Below are 20,732 nucleotides of genomic sequence, written 5' to 3' on the forward strand. Positions count from 1 at the left end.
CTTTAGGTGGTCATGCAACAGTACTGGTTACTGCAGTACAAGGATGCATCAGTGTCCCAGTAACAGCTCGTGTGGGTTCTGACACTCACTCCTGGCTGCTCCTGATGGATTACAAATGTTGCTGCCCTAATAATGCCCTGACATGGCTAGCAGATGTGAATTATTCAAAGAAAAGAGTTGATGACTCAATTTTGCTACAGACCTAGGCTTTATTTTGATTTATGTTGTGTTTAAAAGATCTGAAGTTTTGATGATTAATTTATCAAGTACTGCAAATCAGCCCAATAAAATAAATAAAAAACACCCAGATTAAAGCAAATAATTGATTCTTCATATTAGACTTTGGTCTCAATCTACAAGATTTACTTATTATTTCAAAATTATTTCAGCAACCATGAGAAAATCCAAGGTGAAATTCTGATATGAAATTTCCTGTAACCAGGAAAAACACACCAATTGTAAAGAGCCATTCCAAATTCCTGAGGAGTAGTGACATTGCAATATGTTAAAGTGTTGGCTGGCCACATATTTATTATTTATAGAAATTCACTTATATAAGGCTCCTCGGAAAAAGTAATTGAAAACAAGAGTTTTGAGGGGCTTGGTTGCCTTTTTCCTAATGATGGATGCTTTTGACTAAGTTAGTAAAATCCAAATCTACACTGAGTTTCCACATAAACAGTCCACCAGTGAGTGCCCTGTTTAGAGGTGCTACATGGACATGGGATTTGGATCTGGTTCTCTATATCCTAAATGAACCCTCTAATATCCAACAAGGTCTATCTCTCATTCACTCTCCATTTTGCAAATTTCCTGTATATGTATAATTTCTTTAACTAAATGTTAAAATAGTCAGAATATGTGGAAAAACAGGGACAAGTACCAGCAATAAACTGATATTAGTATCAGTATCTAAGTAATCCTTCCAATCCACCAGAAGGCATCTTCCATCTCATGTGAAAAAAATCCTCAAATACTTTTAGGAATTCTTCAGGTATACCAAGAATTTTCTAGAGAAAAGGCAAACCCTGAAAGGCAATCATTTAGAGATGCCAGAAGAGAAAAAAAACCCCAAACAAAACAAAGCAAAAAATCTGCAATGTCTTCCATTGAAGAGAAAGATACACAAAAGCATTAAAAAGATTTATCTAGTTATTAAGAAAGAACTCCAAACCTAGGATCTCATTAAAACATTTGAACAGTCCTCTTAAAAACTTTCTGATTTAAGATTCTATTTAGTTGGTTACATGACCCTAATGAGACACTGTAAGTGCAATTGTAAATTTTTCACTTCTGAGTGCACAACAATAAAGGATAGTTCATATTTTACTTTAGTGGATTTGGAATGGATTAAGGGAGCAATAATGTGCCTAATGTTACCCTGTAGAGCACAAATACGTGAAAACTAGCCTAGCATAAAAGCGTGTGCACCACAGATCAGAACATGTGAGTTTTGCTAATAAGAAAGAACATTTGGGGGTGTGCCTGGATTAATTCCCTGCCATATTCTGCAGTATCTATTGTTTAACTGCAATCAGACATTTGCTTGTGATCTCTTCTGCACTGAGGATTCATCTGGTAATCTAATTTAATCTCACTTGTTGAGGGTTTATTTCATATATTGAATAACACACCATGTGCTCAGATGTCATTCACCTTTCATCTAGTTTAAGCTTGGGTGGGCAGAAATACAGCCTTTTGTGAGCTACTTTTTTATTCCAAACTGCTGTTAAATTCCAGGTAATTACAAACAAATATTGTGGTTGCTATGCCAACAGTGCCTACTGATGTGATGTCCTTTTTTTTCCCATCTTGGATGCAGCACCCTTTGGTGACTCAACTAATTTCAACCAGTAACTCTGCAGAACACATCAATTTGCTGCTACATGTTGATATTCTACCCCAATACTCTTTCAACGTCAACATTGTCACAAGTTTAGAGCTAGGGTTTGATAAAATGCAGCAAACCAGAGAGGTTTATCATCTATTATATAATAATAAAAAATTCAAGGACTCAGGCAAAAAGCAAGTATTTGACATTCTTCATTTCTTCCAAATGGAAAGCATAAAAGAGGTCAGAACTGAAATAGAAGAATGAAAACAGAAGGATAGTTGGAGAGGAAAGTGATGCTGGGATCTCACAGTGAGCCCCAAGAGATGTCCTGAAAGCATTACTGAGATAAATATGTAGCAATTGCTCCTTGAATAAGCTTGCTCGAAGTCATATGTTTTTTATGCACCATTAAAAAAAGTTGTTTGTTTAAAACACTAAGGTCTTTTCCAAGAAAGCTATCATTAAAACAAGGAGATATGTCATTCACTATTTTATGTAATATGTAAGATAGCTACAGCCAGCCATTCTGGACTTTGAGTTCCACAGTTCAACCAGGATGTCTCTGACAGTGCTTGTTTATTCCTGAAACACTGGATCTAGCCTAAGGACTAGGTGTTGGAAAATAGCTGGAATTACATATTGCTCTTTCACATATTACATATTAATCTGAATGTTTCCCAAATTCTTTGGTATCTTTTTAGACATTTTGCTAACTTTCTGTATATTGTCACTGGTCAGGTTCTTACATACCCTGTTGCATGAACTTGTGCTGCAGTCCTTCCTATTGACCCATCAAAGATCTAGTCCTCATATCAAGACTGGATTATGCCACTGCTGAGTCCCATGAGCTTCCCAGCATCATGGTCAGCTGGGAGCTGCATGTCACCATTAAATCAGGAGATGCTGGCCTGTTACTGCATTGCAAGACACTGGGGAAATGGCAGTATGGAAGAGATAAGAAAGAACATAGTCTACACAGATAAAGGCTGACATTTGTCTGGGATCGTGACACCACCAGGTTGCAATTCACTTGCAGGAGATGTAAAGACTTTAGTTTGCCGTTTGAGAAGTCATTTCACCTATCAGCTCACTTCCCTCAGTACATGGTTTGAAAAGCAGAACTGATTAGTCTCAGATGAGTTCCTTTTAAAGTCCAGTCCACAGGGTGGAAGGTATGATCCAAGTTTGGAGCAAGACTCTTAACCACTTCCACTGAAACCTGTGGAAAGACTTTATCCATTTCTAGTGAGATTTAATGCAGACATGTATTTGAGGTTTAAATAAATAAATAAATACGTTTGAGATTTAATTTGGGGAAAAGCTAAACTTTCATTTTCCAAGGTCAGGTTTTGCCACAAAGATAGGCTTCCAGTGCTGTTTCCTTCAGAGGCAAGTGGTTTGCTCAGGTTTGCAGGAATCTGTGTCCTGGGGAGACTCAGTGTAGTTGAGTCCCAAGACCCGAGAGCTGGGCAAGTGCAATGCAAGAAAAACTCTCCATGGCGGGTGTGTGTGAGTACAGAGACAGTGAATGTAAATACATTAAAGGATTCTGTATCACAGATAATCAAATGAACTTTTTCTGTCAGTACTCAACCAGGCAAATAATGTTCATTAAAGTCAAAGGCACTTTTCCCATATGACAAGGAGACAAAGAGATGATAGGCCATTAAAGTATGGATTTGCAAGTGCAGTCAGTAAAGACGACTAAGGGTGATCCTTCACTTGAATAAGTGACAGGAGAAAGCAGCTACAAGAGGAAGCCATCCCTTCCTCCAAAGAGAATGGCATATGCAAGAGAAAAGCAGCAGAGCATCTCTCACTGCATTCACACAGCAGCTTTTGCTGACAAGCTGTAGAAAGGAGATGGTGAAAATTTCTGTAGAGAAATGCCGGGGGGGGGAAAGAAAACAGAATAAAAAAGGAAAGATCTCTCCCACTAGATTCCTTACAGGAAGATGAGCAATCCACAAGCCACACTGAATCCAGCTTCATGGGATAATCAATAAAAATATTTCCATCTTTGCTGTTTAATTGAATTGCTACTGTTGATAATTACATGAAGGTATTGGTGGACTCCTAAAGCGTGGCAGCACTTCATGAGCAAAATAGCAGTACAGAGTCCACAGCAACACCATCACTCTATGATCTACTGCAAAAAAAGCTGGTGTGAAAAGACCACATTTCTTTGTAGTGTTTCTATTTTCTGCTAGTACACAATAGTACTGAGGTCAAGGCAAATGTCCCCCAGTCACATTTCATACATTCCTGTGTAGCACTTACCATGCAGTCCTGTCCCTGATATTTTCTGGAACACATACAAATTAGTAAATCTCACACCAGATTTTATTTTAGTTGGACTTAGACTAAATCCTTAAAAATATTAACATCTATATTATGGTTTTCTCCAAATAATTTGATTTAGTTCAGTTTTAATCAATTTTTTGAGAGGTTCTGTGAATTGTTAATCCTATAATAGCACCATCTGTGTTTCTTTTTAATATCGGATTTTCTTGGAAAACCACCATACACTTTTTCATGTATTTTGACTACACTGTATTTCATGACACCTCTTATGCATCACAGTGGTAGAAGTTCCAGTAACACATATTGGTGTAAAATTCTGTTCTTTAAACTTGTGCAGGCTAAGAAGTACTGACTGAAAAGAGCAGAAATCTCTACTTACTCCGCAGGTTCTGTACAGGGAAAGAGCCAGCACTGCTGGAAGGGGGCAGGGAACATTTCTGGCAGATGCACTCCTTCCCATTAAAAGTTACCCGGTCGCCTGCAGGGAAAGGCAACCTACAACAGTGGAAACAAAAGCAAACTGGTTACAGTTTCATGTCTTTATCAAACTTAAATATCTTCCCACTAAGGAACTGATTACTACTCTGGCTTCTTTTGCTCTGCCTGCTCTGTTCTCATTCATGGTTTTCCAGCCATATGGAGGTTAAAGTATCAAAGGGACATATCAAACAGACAATTACAAATGCAGATTCTACAGCTTCTCAGAAAAAAAAATAAATCTAAAGACACAAAAGCACTGAAGTCCAAATCCTTGTGTATCTAAGAAACATAGTATCAGCCAGGGTTGATGATCACTAACAAGATCAGTTACAGAATGAAAATAAAATTGGCATTACAGGGAGTAAAAACAGGCAAATGCAGCTGCTCTTGTGTTGTTATAATGCTGTATGAGAGTGATGTTTTTTATACATTAAAAACCCAGCATTTTTCCTCTCAACTTTTACCACATCAAAGTCCTTCTCTTAATCTATATGCTCAGAAAGCAAATGTTGGTGAACTCCCAAAGGAGAAAGTGTATCCCATTTATAAAACCCAGTGTCTACATGACTTGTTTGCCCTACTCAACAACAGCTCTCCTTACACTTAATTAAATCCTTCCTTTTTATCAATGTCCTTAAAACAAAAAGCTTTCTGCCATGTGCTTTCTTGTCTGGGCACAGAAACTGCTTAGGTTTTTTTCTCTAAGGGGACCAGATGGACAAATCACTTCATATGCAGCAAAGGATGGTGAGGATTTAGAAACACATTTCACTCCACCCAAAGCTCATGTCCAACTAAATTCCATGTAAACTATCAAAATAAGGCTTAATTGGGGCACAAACACAACACAGACCTTCTGCCTCATGGTGACGTCCATCTGATCAGATTATTTCATTAACATTTAATTAAATCTCTGTGGGGCATTCGCCCACAAATGTTATCAAATTCATACCAATTGAGAGGTTGTCTTCACTACAAAAGCTGCACAAATACTTCTTCCTGAACTTAAACACTATTTTGCTCCCTAAACCATCTAGGAGTAGCTTACTTTACATTTGAATTCCATTTAAAAGAAACTTTTTATTACTTAGTCATAGAACAAAAGCAATCCTGTCTTTTCTATATGATGTTACTGAAATCTATTTGAAACCAGCTAAAAGAGTGTCTAATGCTACCATTCATTTTGGACACTGGAGATAATTTAAAAATCATGAGGATACATGGAGTTTAAATATTACTATGTTTTTGGGTATATGGTAATGAATTCCACTTTTCACCTTTTATTTTTCCCTTTGCTAACGACTTTAACTCCAAATACTTGCTACCTCCTCACTTATCCAATGTTACAACAAGGAAAGATATTTTATGGAAATAAATTTTAAAATTGTCTTGCTCTTTGACACAACTGAACGCTCTGTGTGTGACTCTGGTACAAACAGGCCCAATACCATGTTAGATGTCCCAAACTTCCACCTATTTAGGAGAGGATTTTCTACCATGAATTTTACTCAATAACTTAATCAGAAGACAACACTGTCTCTAGTGTGATAGACAGGATGTGATGAAGCCACACTCCAGTGAACAAGTCTGTCCTGTCTTGCAGCAATCCAGCAGCAACAAGTTTCTGGGTTATGTAAAAAAAACCCCAAACAACCAAAACCAAACATCTTTTTAGGTCATAACTGTTGTTTGCAACAGAAGTTTTTACTTCTTCAAGTCAGAGAGACTTCTAATATGCAGAACAATAAAAGGGTTTCATGAATATAACTGCACACTTGAGGTTGGAAAGGACCTCTGAAGCTCATCTGGTCCAACCCGAAGTTTATTCAAATGAACATACATATATTTGAATAAAAATTGGTAAATGTGATACACTTCTATATAGGTAATATAAATTAATGACTAATTACAAAAAACTGTCTCAAAAATAGAGTGACATATTTCAAATACTGCCCTAGTTTTTTACCGCCACTGTGAAAGAAACCATTTCATCATGTTTTCACTTTAACAAAATATTACCAAATCAATTCTAGAACTTAGCACTACTAACTGATGTGGAAAGACACATGACAAGGCATGTCAACTGTTCCAGAACTGAGACAAGAACTTGTAATCAATCTCCTACACATTTTTAGGAGGACATCTCATCTTGCGTTACAGATACCTAGACTTACTATAACCACTGCCAATCTGCTTCATATTAAACCTCCACAAAACCAGTAACCTGCTCCACTCATACAACCAGACAACTACACTCACTGCCATAAAACTACCCTTCCATCTTCCATTCTTATGCACAGCTGCATGCCCTAGGCAGGATGTTACCTACAACTATGTTTTACCACTGTCTCTATGGAGACCAAGACTGGGACTCAGCTAATGACCCAGCTGGGCTCTCATGAGATGTCTCAGTAAAACAGAAGGCTTTGCATCATTAATAATCCTGGCGATAGTGATACACAGCAATTCACTGCTCTAAATAATGACCCTGATACTGAGCAGCCTTGTATCTAATACATTAGGATCAGTAGTCAGGGACAAGGTTAATACATGTTATTGACTCAATGATACACCTAATAAAGATCCAGCTGAACTTGCAGCTGAACACAGAAGCCCATCTCAAACAGACACACCAAGCAGTAATGAGAAGCGGGGACTGACCACTTTGAACTGGCTCATCTACATTAAGCAATTGGACAATCTAAAAAAAAGAAATTAAAACTAGAAGGAAAGAATTTGATAACTGATCTCCTATGGGGCAAAGAGAGAGCCAGGCAGATGACACTCACAAACATGTCAAAGCTCACAGGCACTACAGCATGTCACAGTCTCCTTAGAGGAGAGGGCATGTGGGGGCTTTCTTAGCCCTTTAACATATCATACTTGGTTTATTTTCTAAGATTTTAGTCACTAATCACAGTGACCTTCCATTTCAATGGAAGAGGGCAACAATTTCAATTATTTATTCTTTTCCAAATCCCCAAGATACTTTGCTCTACGAAAAACCCTGAGAATCTTCCTTGGAAGTTGCCCACCCAAAGGTACAGACAGATGTTTCCTTCCCTCACAAGTCTTCTAAAGCTATAAATAAGGCTCAGAGCTTGCTTCACTGTCTTGTTCACTTGGAATCCAGAATTCATACCAAACACATGCCAGTATTTCCGTAACATCTGACCTCTCCCTTTCACAAGCAGCTCTGCTTGAGAATCATTGCCATTTCGAGTGAAGGCACAACAGTAGGTGGTAACAGTCAATTAACAAGGTGTCAGTTTCTGAGCTCTTTAACTTGTGAGCAGGACTATATATAGAATTTTAGGTTAAGAGCAGCATATCTGCCTTCAAATACAATGATATCTCACCACCAGTCACCCACTGAACATTGCTAGGTATTGCTGAAATCAGGACAGGGTTTTAAATAGCTACTTATCCGTTAATAAATATTCAGTGAGATTTTCACAGTTGGATAATCTATTTTTAAAATGAGAATTAAGAGCATCTTTAAAGCAGCTCTCTGAAATGGCTTGTAGAATTTTAATACATTTATGATTCATTTCCCAGTGAATTTTGTTTTACCCACCTGCCTACAATATTTGCAAATCCAGAAAAAAAAATGGAGGTCACCAACAAAATTATATTGTAAAACATCAAATGACCATCAGCCTAATCCAGGGTTAACTGTGTACTGACACCAAAAAGTCACGTCATGGTCTTGTCCTTTTCTGCACCATGCCTCAGTCTATGTAGCTGTGGGCAAGTCATTCAGGCTTTCTGGGACAAAAGAAAATATTCTTTTTTTTTTTTCCACAGCAAATGGATGGCTGTCTATTCTTTAAAAGGCCAATCTGACTTTGTGGCTGAACAGTCAACTAAATTTGAGATATGAAAATAAACAGAGGCATACAGTTGGGGTTGTGGGGAGAGCAAAGGTATTAATTTCAGTAGCTGACTGCAGTTACGCTAGGTCAGGTATAATGTCAGGCTGCAGCCTAAGGACCAACAGGATCAAATTCTGCTCTAACTTGTACCTGGCACAATCACATCCTTTAAGGTTGCTCCATAGGGATGAATTTGACTCTGGGGATGAAAACTGATGATACAAAGTGAGTATTATGGGCTATCAATTGTCTACACGAATTTCAACAAGGGCCAATGCTAAGTTCTGCAGCCAGGGAAGAACAACCCCATGCACAAGTACACCACAGGGGTTAATCAGCTTAAAGGCATAAAAAGATGTAGGTGTCCTGGTTGGACATGAGTCAGTGAAGTGTCCCTGCAGCAAAGAAGACCAACCACATCCTGGGGTGCATTTGTGTAGCCAGCAGGTCCAACGCTGTGATCTTCCCTTTTGTTCATAATTTATGAGACTGCAGCAGGTACCATCTTGGGCTCCTCAGGGCAAGATTTACCAGAGGGAGAGGAGGGAAGGTGGCTAGCCCAGAGCTGCAACACGGGACACGTGGGCAAGGGCTGCAGGAAATGTACTTTTTCAGCCTTAAAATACTCAGGTGAGATCTCATTGCTGTCTAAAACTACCTGATCACATGTACATGAAATTGGAGCCATTCTCTTCTCAAAAGTTGCAAAGTGAAACAACAAGAACCAGTAGACATAAGCTGGAACATGAGCTTGTCCAATGCTGGAACACACTGTTCAGAGAGTGATGGATCTCCATCCTTAGAAATACATTAAATGAATACCATCAGCAGCCTGCTCAAATTGGACTTGGTTTGAGACAGGGGCTGGAACACAGGACCCTCACAGATCCCTTCCATCTTACATTACTCTAGGGCTATAGGTATGGTCCATATAGCATCACAGAGTCCTACAACCATTAAGGTTGGAAAAGCCCTCCAACATCATCAAGGCCAATCTTTGACCAAATACCACCATGCCCACTAAACCATATCATGTAATGCCATGTCTATTTCAGCTTTGAATGCTTCCAGTGATCTGACTCCACCACTTCCCTGGGCAGCCTGTTTCAATTCTTAACCACTCTTTCACTAAAGAAACTCCTAATATCCAATCTGAACCCCCCTTGGTGCAACTTCAAAAACATTTCCTCTTGTCCTATCTTTAGTTGCCTGGGAGAAGAGGCAACACCCACCTCACTACAACCTCCTTTCAGAAAGCTGTAGAATGGTAAGGTCTCTCCTGAGCCTTCTTTTCTCCGGACTAACTAACTCCAGTACTCTCAGCCACTGCTCATAGGACTTATGCTCTAGATTGTTCAGCTGAAGAGCAGCAGATTCTAAACCAGAAGAGCTGTACAACACCACTCCTTTGTTCAGGAAGAGCCATATATTAATAAATATATTTGGATTAGAATCAAAATTCCAAGAACAACAGTTTGATTTCAAAATCTTGCTCTCAACAGCCAGATGAAGAATACCACTTCATAAGATGCCTTAAAAAGCACCCCGTACTGCTTAAGTGGGAACCAAACTCTTTTCAAATTCAGCATCACTAAAAAGAAGTGAGCAATTAAAAAGGTTTAGCATATTTAAAAAGTCTGACATAATTGGTATGTTTAAGAATGAACTGAATTTGAACTTCTAATATTCAGTATTATCCTAGTTTCTTAAGGCATTAATACAAAAAATATCTCAGATTCTTTCTAGAAATGGCAGTGACAGATGTAGGACTACAAATCCTTTGTTGAAAAAATAAAAAGTATTCAGCTTTCTGAATTTTTATTTTCAACTGCCTGGTGACAGTGAATTACCTTCTTGAAGATAATAAAAATACAAATGGATTGAGAGCTGTTTTATACCTGGGTTTGGGTTTGGCACTCAACCCCTTGAAGAGCATATGTAGCTGCCTCTTGCCACTCCACACAGCATTCCCCTCTACAAGGCACATATTCAGCTTCTGTCAATCTGCTGTTCCAAAAGAAAACTTCCTGAACTCAGAAAAAACCCCCAACATAGATACCCAAATTCTGTAAAGCAAACATGAGCCTGTTTCCTTATTAACCTGGATATATGTGCTAATCTATTCCTCAGCAAAGAGACAAGTTGTCCTTCTCTCATCATTTACGTGTCACAATTTTTTCCAACTTTTAACTATAGGAATACTGAAACTAAATGGTAACTATTATATTCAGTCCTCCACCTGGGTGCACAAACACCTCCCCCCTCCAACTTCACTAATTATATTAACCCATAAAACCAAACCCCAGTTCTTTGATATCCGATGTACACACAGCTCACCAGTAACACTGAAATCTAAGTACATTACATTATACAGACCATATGCTTAATAAATCAATACAACTTACTAACACACTGTCTCCCGAAAACTCCATTTTCAGAAGTATTATTAGAGATATGACAACCAATTTCTTTTTAAAAGACTGGATGTCCTGCCCTTTTGCATCCGGCGTAAGAGCCACACTACCCTGTCTCTGTCAGCCGTATGTTTTAATACAACTCAGCTTCTATTGCTATATCCAGCCTCAATTTTCTCTCACTTTCTATTTCATTTCTACAAACACAAGAAGCTTTCAGAGACAACGTCTTTGGCAAGCTCCAGGAGGACACAGTCCCTTCCAATTAATAAAGCTGTAAGAATAAGATTGCTCACTCACTTCTGGGAAATTAGAGTTAAGTATGTAATCTGCAAGAGTTGCTCAATCTATGTTGTTATTATTCCACTCATTCCTAGTTTTAGGCATTATCATGAAAAAACACAACTGTTTCAGTAGACTATGAACAGCAGTAGAAGAAGAAGGGATTAAGCCTTCAAACTTTATGCCACCAGAGCAAATATGCAATTAAAAGCTGAATTTTTTTAAGAGCCATCTGGTTAATACACGATAAACAGCACATTACACTGTACTTTTAATAGTTTTTCTCTGAATACTAATTAATTTTTTTTCAGACTTTGACTTGTGGAAGCCCTGAGCAATAGCATCTGACTCCAAGGATGAGCTGGGTTTCTGACACACCGGCTTTTTCACAGAGAAGGGCAGCAGTTTCTGAATGCAGTGAAGAGGGTACCAGGGAACACAGCTCTTCTCTGTGACACTAGCCCATGTGGCATTCAACAATAGTAATACCAGGAGCTCCAGGAGACAACTGGGTTTGGGTTATGGGCTTTTTCCCACTGCTTCAGCTAGCTATATTTTCTCACTGATGCTACCATCTGAAGTAATATACACTTCCCACTTGTTTCTATTCAAATCTTATCTTCACTGAAAATAAGAAAAAAAAAGGAGTTGCTACTGTCACTGGTTTACTATTCAATGCAAAAACAGTTTAAAAGTGTTACTTCAGCAGCTCCAGAAATATGGGTTGTAGAAATGCTCACTTAAAGCATTTAACGATCCTGGCACCATTCTAGAGACACGTGTCATGAGTGTAAAGTGCCTTCTGCTGCCAGCATTTTTGTGCTGAAGATGGCAAGAGCCTGGCTTGGTTTCCATGAGAGCAGGATCAGCCCCACTGGAAGGCAGTCACCACCTCTCACATTCACACCATTCTGGAAGTCAGATTTCTAACAGAGCAGTCACATTAAAGTCCAGTTGCAAAAGGCAATGCCAGATGCATCACCAGCCAACTGCTTCAGACAGTGTGCTTTGGCCCAGTACTTAAGAATTCTGCCTATCTGTAACAAATGAGGACACAAATGGTTCTCCTGACTCTTCCCACTCCAGAAAATGCCACCATAGAGGGCTTTACAATCCTGTACTCAAAATCAAATGGCTCTAATTTTTTTTCCTTTTAATATCACTGGGTTTTTTTTAAAAACAAGTTCTTTTTTGGCTTAAACCACATGTATTTATAGTCTACCCACCTCAGTTTTACTGAGGACATCACTCAATAAATAATTGCTGATGTTATTTAGATGGGACACTCCCATAAAAAACATAAGTTATGTCTGGCTTGCACTGACCCAGGTAATTGAAGCAGTGCTGATTTAAAGCATATAAACAGATGACAGGATTCTTCTGTTGTTCTGCAACATAAATTAGTGTTACAACCCCCCCTGAGAGACACTAATTGAATCCTGCTAGTCAGCAGGGTATTAGCTGGCTCGGATGAAGACATTATGAATTTGTGTGTCTTTCTAAGGAAAGCAACAGAAGGAAATCTGGGTCTCTCTACTTAAGTTTTCAATAGCAACAATTAGAAACAGTGAAATAGTATTTAATCCAACTGTTTAGTTATACAGAACATTAGGCAGTATCTCTGATTTTCTTTTTATATGAAATATTAGTGTATCAGGAACTTCATTTTTAAAAGCTTCACCACACATGATATTTGTAGCATGAATTTTACAATACTGCAATTCAGATCACCTGAATTCTTAGATACTTAAACAGTTTAGTCATCAAGAAAATTATTCCAAATTTCCAGGGAGATGAGACAAATTGTACCACCAAGCTCCAAACCAGGTGAAGAACTGACTAAATACAGTAGGAGTATCCAATGGCTTGACTGAAACCAAGTACAGTAACACACAGGTTAATAATTTATGCCCTAAGGGTGTGGCTGAAGATAAAAGCACATTTAGCAGAACAAATGGAATTAACCAGTTTTATTTCTCTTAAACGAAGAAGTACCTTGCTTTACAGAAGGTACAATTGCTAAGAATAAAGGTACAAAGAATTAGCTGTGCTTATCTGCAAAAGGGCTGCAGGCCAAGAGCATTTGCAGCAAGATATCATCATGAGAGCCATTTGAAATAACTTTTCTCCCATTAAAAAAAAAGAAAAAGATTTTAGTATTTTTGTTTACTTTTACTCTTCATCTTTGTTTGAAATATCCAAAAGGAAAAAAATGTCCTATTAAACACAGCAAAACTTGGACAGAATTTAATATAATAAAGGCTTGTCAATCTCAAGAGTCTTCCCTATAGCATGGCTATTTAATTATTCCTGCAAGTGCTTTATTAAATCGAGATCCTGCCATGAGCCACAGCTGTTCTGGAATTTGAAGTCCTGCTCCTGCCTCAGCACAGGAGGACATCTGAGCTCAGCAGTTCCCCAGGCTGGGCAGGTTCGGGTGGCAGATGGCCACAGTGACACAGACATGCTGGTTTGGGACTGCACAGTCACCTGCATGAGGCACCAGCTCATGGAGCACCTACGGCATGGAGCATCAGTGCCTCACTGTGCTTTCCCTTTGAAAGTGGGGTTACTTTTCTTGTACTGCTAAAGGGTTAGGTCTAGCCAGAGAAATTATTGCAGCATTTCCATTTGCTCTGAAGTGCTATAGCAGTGCATTTCCTGAAGGTTTAGAGGACTTCAAGCTTCTTCCTTAAGTCTTCAATCGGTTTTTTTTGTGCTATTTCCACACAAGAGGATTAAGATACAGGTCAAATGGACATTGACTGCTTGTAGTGCTGAGTCCAGGACCCATGTGGAAATGATCCCACTGAACTACGCTAGGGTTTAGTGGGTGAAAAGCTTGTGTGCTTTGTCACTTGTCACACTCACACCTTTGTGAAATCCAAAGTATGTTCCTGAGTCCAGGACTTTTCTGTCCTATTTTTAATGGCTCTTGAAGTTTATGGGAAACAGGGTAAAACTTCAGTTCAAATCTATTAATATGGCTCACTGAAGACAGCCACTGGCATTGAACTCCTTTGTAACTTCAGTCAACAAATGATGAAACAGCAGACACCAGAGAAATAAAACAACATTTGGGGCAAAAGGTCTGACAGTAGAGGCAGTGGTAGTTTCTAAAGTACTTCGAAAACCTCAGACAAAAAATACTATACATCAGGAAAAAAATGGAAAAAAGGGAGGCACTCAAAGTGTTCAGATTTTTTTTTTTAATTCTGCAACTTTTTTAAGGAGTGGATAACAGAAAACAGAACTTCTTGGGGGTTTTTTGCTTTGTTTGTTTTGTTTGTTTGTTTTTATTGTTGTTTTTCCCATCTATAGGCTATAGGTTTGAATGCCTGGCATTAGTCTTTCAAAATCTTGTTTTTAAATGGAACACAACTTGTAGAAAACGTACCTGCAGACAGCACACACAAAACAGTCTGGGTGATAGGTTTTGCCCAGTGCTGAGACCACTTCTCCCTCAATGAATTGATCACAACTGAAGCACCGTGTGCCATAGAGCCTCTGGTAGTCCAAAGTACAGATGTAGTCTCCCTGTCTCACAAAAAATCCTCCTTGAGCCAGGTCACATCCACAAGCTGCAGAAAGAGAAAATTCAGACTCAGAAGGCTGGAAAAGCAAAGCTTATGGTCTAAGACAATGCTGATTTTTCACCTATGATCTGTATGGTTCCTAGTGGAGTACTTAAGTACTTCAATACATGGGCTTATGACCACAAAACAGCTGTGCATCTGAAAGACACTACTTTTATAGTAGAGTACATAAATCATATATTTTGTAGACTAGTAGTCTGGATTTATTTCATGTAAAAATATTGACTTCAGCGCAGCAGCTGTGAGCACAAAGTCAGTGTCTGTAGGAGTTGAGTTCAGGGTTAGTACATACAACACCCAACAACGTTAAAGGAAATGCATAAAGGTATAAACCTTCAAAATCAGTGTTCCAAAGAGACTTCTCTGACAGATTGTAAGTGTCTGACATTCTCCTGGACACAAAAGTGGTAAAAAAATATTGCTCTCTTGGAACAGGGGGTTCAGATGCGCATGGCAACTGCTGTAACCTTCCACAAGTTTACAAGATCCCTTCTTTAAATCAGATCTTATGTTTACCTGATAAATATCACTCACCAAGCATGAACTGGAGGCAACTCCAGAACCATCTGCTCCTGGAAAAAGTGGAGTTTTAATTCTACCTGCCAATTTCTAATTTTTAAGATACATCTGTAGGAGAGGGTTAATATTGATTAACCAAAAGCTTGGGAGACTATTCAGGGGCTTTCTCTGTTCACCAGGGATGGAGCTAGGCTGGTATCTTGAGAACATATATGACGGGAAAGGAGAGATACAATGGTCTGGTGAAGTCATATAGAAGTAGACAACAGAGATGTAGATTACCCTCATCCATATTAACTAGGATCCTTAAAAACAGACTTGATTTGATTTATAAGGAGAACTGGACTTTAAAATGGTGTTACTTCTGCTGTGCTGAAAATACTTTACTCCAAGTCACAGCATCCTACTTGTTACTATACACTTCTGCTTCTGGGGATGTACATGTAGGCATGTGTTTCCATCAATAAACGATGCTTCCAGTCAAATGATGCTAAACAGAACCATGGCACTGTCACTACTCACATACGGCACACAGAGGAAGAGCGGGAATTTTGCTTATCAAATTTGGGTTGCACATACAAAGCACTGCAGTGTTGCTCAGTTTCTTGGTCCCAAAATAGCAGAAGCATCCACACTTGTAAAGTTCAAGATTGAGATATCTGTTTAGGTACCTGAAAGTTCACAGGCACTTTGGTTTTTAAATGCAAAGTCTGCCAACTCATACTAAAGCCTGTTTGCAACGTCAGAATCAGTCCTCTTGCACTTAAATTACGAGAAATGAGTCCAGCAGGAATGCACAAGGCACAAAATAACATACAGAGCACAGAAACTCCAAGAAAGCACAGTTTCCTGAACATTTATCCAAAACCACATCCAAATAACCACACTCTTTTTATCATCTTTCTTAACCATGGCACAGGAGGCCTGGGCTCAAGGCCCTCTTTAAACCCTGAGTGGCCACTACAGTTCTCACCATTCTCCCGAGAGAGAGAGAAGAAGCGAAGAAAACAATCATGCTGAAAATGTACTAGTGAATGGTCAAAAACTGAAGAACTATGGGTTAATTAATTTTTCTTCTAAGTCTAAACAATTTCAATTATATTGCACGTGCCATGAACAACAACTACAGATTAGATGATTTATCTGGCAATACATTGCTCACATCCTTTATCTCACAGGCTTTATGTATTTGCTGTAACACTTTTCTTTCTTACTCTTGCCCTGATTTTTGCTAAGGATGTGCCTTTTAAACAGATTTTTCAAAAATCTGGCAGGATTTGCTGTATATTATGAGTTTCTTTCAGCCTATACATTTCACCTACGTACATACTGGTGTGACAGAAGCACAGATCAACTATGCATTTAAGATGATGCTGAACAGCATGCTAAGCTGATACTAATGACGCCCTAGAGCAGTTTTAAATTGTATCAGGCAGAGTTTAAACTTCTAGAGCGGATCATAAGAGAAAAAAAGAGAAAACATTATTTGCCATTCCTGTGTTGTGCACTCTTGCCAGTGTTCACCAGCTAAAATGATGTGGGTCCTAAATGGAAGCCAAGCAGGCTCTGTCTCACTGCTGCTAACAGGGCCCCAGTGTGGTGTTTGGGGCAGGTGGGGTCAGTAAGGGTTCTGCCACTGTCATTTGGTGACACTTTGTCTCACCCTGAAGGTATTTGCCTTTCTCTGTGCTGTCACTAAGGTTACTACTACTCCAAAGTTGTGTATTACTCCAAAGAAGTTGCACTACTGCACTTAATCCCAGATTCTGAGGTAATCCTGCAGTGAAAATGCTTACCCAAACAGAGACAGAAAAACAAGTTATTTGGACTTCAAAACAAAAGCTGAATTTGGCATCCTCTCATCAGGCCCTTTTCGGCATCACCATCCCTTCAGTCTCCCTATATTCAAAAGAGAGGCTGAATTCACTAAGGAAGAACAGAAATTCCTCCATATTCATTTGAACAGCAGAATCCTAGACTCCTAGGAAGATTTTGGATGGAAAAGACCTTAAAAATGGTCTAGTTCTAAATCCCCTCCCATGGGGAGGGACACCGTCAGTAAACCAGGCTGCTCAAAACCTCATCTAAGCTCGCTTTGAACACAGCCAGGGATGGGGCATCCACAGCTTCTCCTGGCAACCTGTTCCAATGTCTCACCACTCTCACAGTAAAGAATTTCCTCCCAATATTTATCTTTCATATTAAAGCCATGACCTCTTGTCCTATTACTACATGACCTTGTAAAAAGTCTCTCTCCACTTCTTGTATAGCCCCCTTTAAGTACTGGAAGGTGCTATAAGGTCTCCCTGGAACTTTCTACTCCAGGCTGAACAGCCCCAACCCTCTCAGTGTGGCTTCAGTGGAGATTAAGAATCGTTTTCTACCTATTTTTTCCAATACCTGTTACTGTGTTTGCCAATCAATATTAACAGCGTGGAAGCCATAACAGGTACATTGCATGGGAACTGCATAACAAAGTAATGACTTTTCTCAGTGACTTTTCCTACACACCACACTATAATGACATTCACACATGCAAGAAATGAAAGAAATGAAGTGGACAGTGAGAAGGTAAACCTTGTGACCCCTCAGCTAGCACATGGGATGACTTGCACAGTTACTTCAACAAAAGACTGATTCACAGCTGAGCAGGGCTAACAGGATGACCTATTTAAAGTGACAAGCAGAACGTAGCTTCTTTAGCCTAACAAAAAACCACAAACCAAACAAAAAAGAAACACCCCAGGAAGCAACTAGTAATTCAACATATATAGGAGGTTTAAACAGAGCAAGGTAAAGAGAAGAGAAAGAGAATATTTCCCCAAAAGATAATATTTCCCCCAAAACAAGTAAGCAAAACCCAGTGATGAATAAATGGAGGCTGTAAATTAATAGAAATGTTTCTAACCCTCACAGGGAAGAGGTTGTGGAACAGCACTCCAGTAAGACTGAAAAAGATATGGGGAAAAAGACGTCAGATTTCTATAGCTTTGGAATAAAGTCTGAGCAATATTAAAAAGGGATTATGAGGTATGGTTAAAATATTTACTTAAAGAGACTGTCTTTCAAAGGCTAATGAGTTAGAGATCATAGAACCATACAAAGCATCAAATTTGATAGAAGCTGGGATGAAATCAGAAAATAAAAAATTCCTTTTAAAATTCCTTAGGGTGTAGGTACCATAAACCCAATACCATCCATGAAATCATAGAATCATAGAATCATGGAACAAGCTGGGTTGGAAGAGATCTCTGAGATCAAGTCCAACCCTTGATCCAACCCCACTGTCATTACTAGATCATGGAACTAAGTGCCACATCCAGTCTCATCTTAAAACCCTCCAGGGATGGTGAGTCCACCTCCTCTCTGGGCAGGCCATTCCAATGCCTGATTACTTCCTCTGTAGAGAATTTCTTTCTTATAAACACCAGCATTCAAAACCACAGTTCTTCTGTTTAATTCTTCTGCTTAATTAAGCAGATGCATTTGTCATCCTCCATAACATCAGTACTTAGCAAACATACAGTATAAAAAATACCTAAACTGTTTTATTCAACTGTTTCCTGATACTGCACGAAATTTCAAGTCCTTACCTTAAATTCTCAGGCTACAGCACAAAATACATGAGTAATAAGGAAAGAAGCTTTTTTTCTCTCACAGAACTGCTTTCTGTGTAATACAGCAGCAGAATTAAACTGACATATAAATAGGTTATAGTAAAAATGTCTTTGGTATCAGTTAGATTCATACCAAACCAAACTGAAACTAGTAGCAGACAAGTTTATTCTTCAGAGATTTGAGACTGTCTTTCACACAGCAAGGCTCTTCAACCACCTGATTCACATCAGTCTGACTACTGGTTCAGTACAGTGCAAGAACATTTCTATGGCAGTTTTCTTGAATGTTTCTTTTACAGGCCACCCTCTTCTGTGTGACTAAACCCAAAACTTGTAAATATTTTAGCTGAAGAAACCTTAATCATGCCATATTAAACAAAAATAATTTTCTTTTAAAATAGCCTTTTTGTGCAAAAACATTAGATACATTGTAAAATATTTCTTCAGAGAACAAAAGCTGGGATGCAAACATATCAAACAGGCATAACAATCACATAAGTTTTTATCTGTATCAGTGAAATAAATTTTGATACAGGTTTTCAGTGTTTCAACATTCCAAAAGGTTTCAAAAATAATTGGTATCTAACCTTGATGACACCTTTGATCCCCTAATCTCAGTTCTTGTAAATGGCCATTAGTTCTTCTAGACTTTCTTCCAAGCTGATTAACTGTAAGTAAAACTTCTAAAAAAGAGAGTCTATTAATGCAGGTTTTGGCTCAGAAAACTGAGCAGGGTGGGCTTTTGGGAATTTTTTCCCATCTCATTTTAGCACATGCCCATAACAAAGACCACATTTGTGACAGTTCACAAAGATGTAACTCTCTTCAAATTCTTCATATTTACTCATGAACGAAGGAAAATCTGGCTTCTAAGTGAAAATGGAGCAAAGCCTACACGGTTATACTCTCCTTCTTACTGACTGACTGCAGGATGGGGAAAAGTCACAGCTTTTTCACAAACCAAACACTCCTCCCCTGCTTTTCACACATCTTTCCACCACCAGCCATAGCTGGAGTCTCAAAACCTTGTGCGCTTCTGCACTCTTTGAACCACCTGATACAATTTAACTTGATACCCAGCTGACCAGAGAAGAACACAGGGATTCCAGTTAAATACTGGCTTGGATACTGAAATAGTCACAGCTCAAGGCTGAGAAGAGTAGCTCTGCAGAGACTCATTAGCCACCCCTCAGTTGAGATGCTATGCCCCTTGCCTGCTACTTAAGGTGGACAGACACTGCCCATCTGAGATGATCCTGCACACCTGCAGAGACAAGAATACACAAAAAGGAAAGGTGGAGGAAGTCTAGGGACAATAATTGAAGGCAACTACCACATCTTACTCCCCTAAGACAGGAAATCGGTGTTATGACACAGATCCACTCCTACCTAGCACATGGCATCCAAAATGAGTATCTGGGGGTAGGATTATTTATAATCCAGGAACAGTTTTCAACAATTTCTGGTGTTGGTCTTAGGAAAACAAGAAAAGCACTGCAAACATATCACTTATGTTAATGTAGAGACTAAGAGTAACTCAGTTGCTTATCTTGCTGTTGTCCTGCATACCAAGGCAATGCCTTATCCTGAAAAGTTAGATGCTTTAGGAGTAATTTTTAAGTAGTGAATAAATATGTATTTGTCTCTCCTTTTTATGGTATTTACTATCAAGCCAATACCTGGATGTGCTATGGATCTTGAGATGGACCATATCCACACCAAGTCTGAGGAAGGTATCTCAGCATGGCTTCTCTGAAAATTGGGTAATTCCACTCTTCAAGATGATTTGCAGTTACCTGACACCAAAATAC

General features: G+C 38.9%; 1 protein-coding gene across 12 annotated transcripts in view; it reads right to left on the bottom strand.

Moving 5' to 3' along the window:
- The window catches only part of ABLIM2 (actin binding LIM protein family member 2), a 147,222-nt gene that overhangs the window by 75,890 nt on the left and 50,600 nt on the right, over positions 1-20,732 (bottom strand). For all 12 annotated transcript variants that reach the window (XM_071556871.1, XM_071556866.1, XM_071556872.1 and 9 more), the window contains exons 3-4: positions 14,587-14,770; positions 4,518-4,633 (exon numbers count right to left, since the gene is read on the bottom strand). In XM_071556871.1, the coding sequence (XP_071412972.1) occupies positions 4,518-4,633; positions 14,587-14,770 (300 nt within the window). The remainder of the gene's footprint in view (positions 1-4,517; positions 4,634-14,586; positions 14,771-20,732) is intronic.

Source organism: Pithys albifrons, chromosome 5, assembly GCF_047495875.1.
Source record: "Pithys albifrons albifrons isolate INPA30051 chromosome 5, PitAlb_v1, whole genome shotgun sequence".
Classification (NCBI taxonomy): domain Eukaryota; kingdom Metazoa; phylum Chordata; class Aves; order Passeriformes; family Thamnophilidae; genus Pithys; species Pithys albifrons.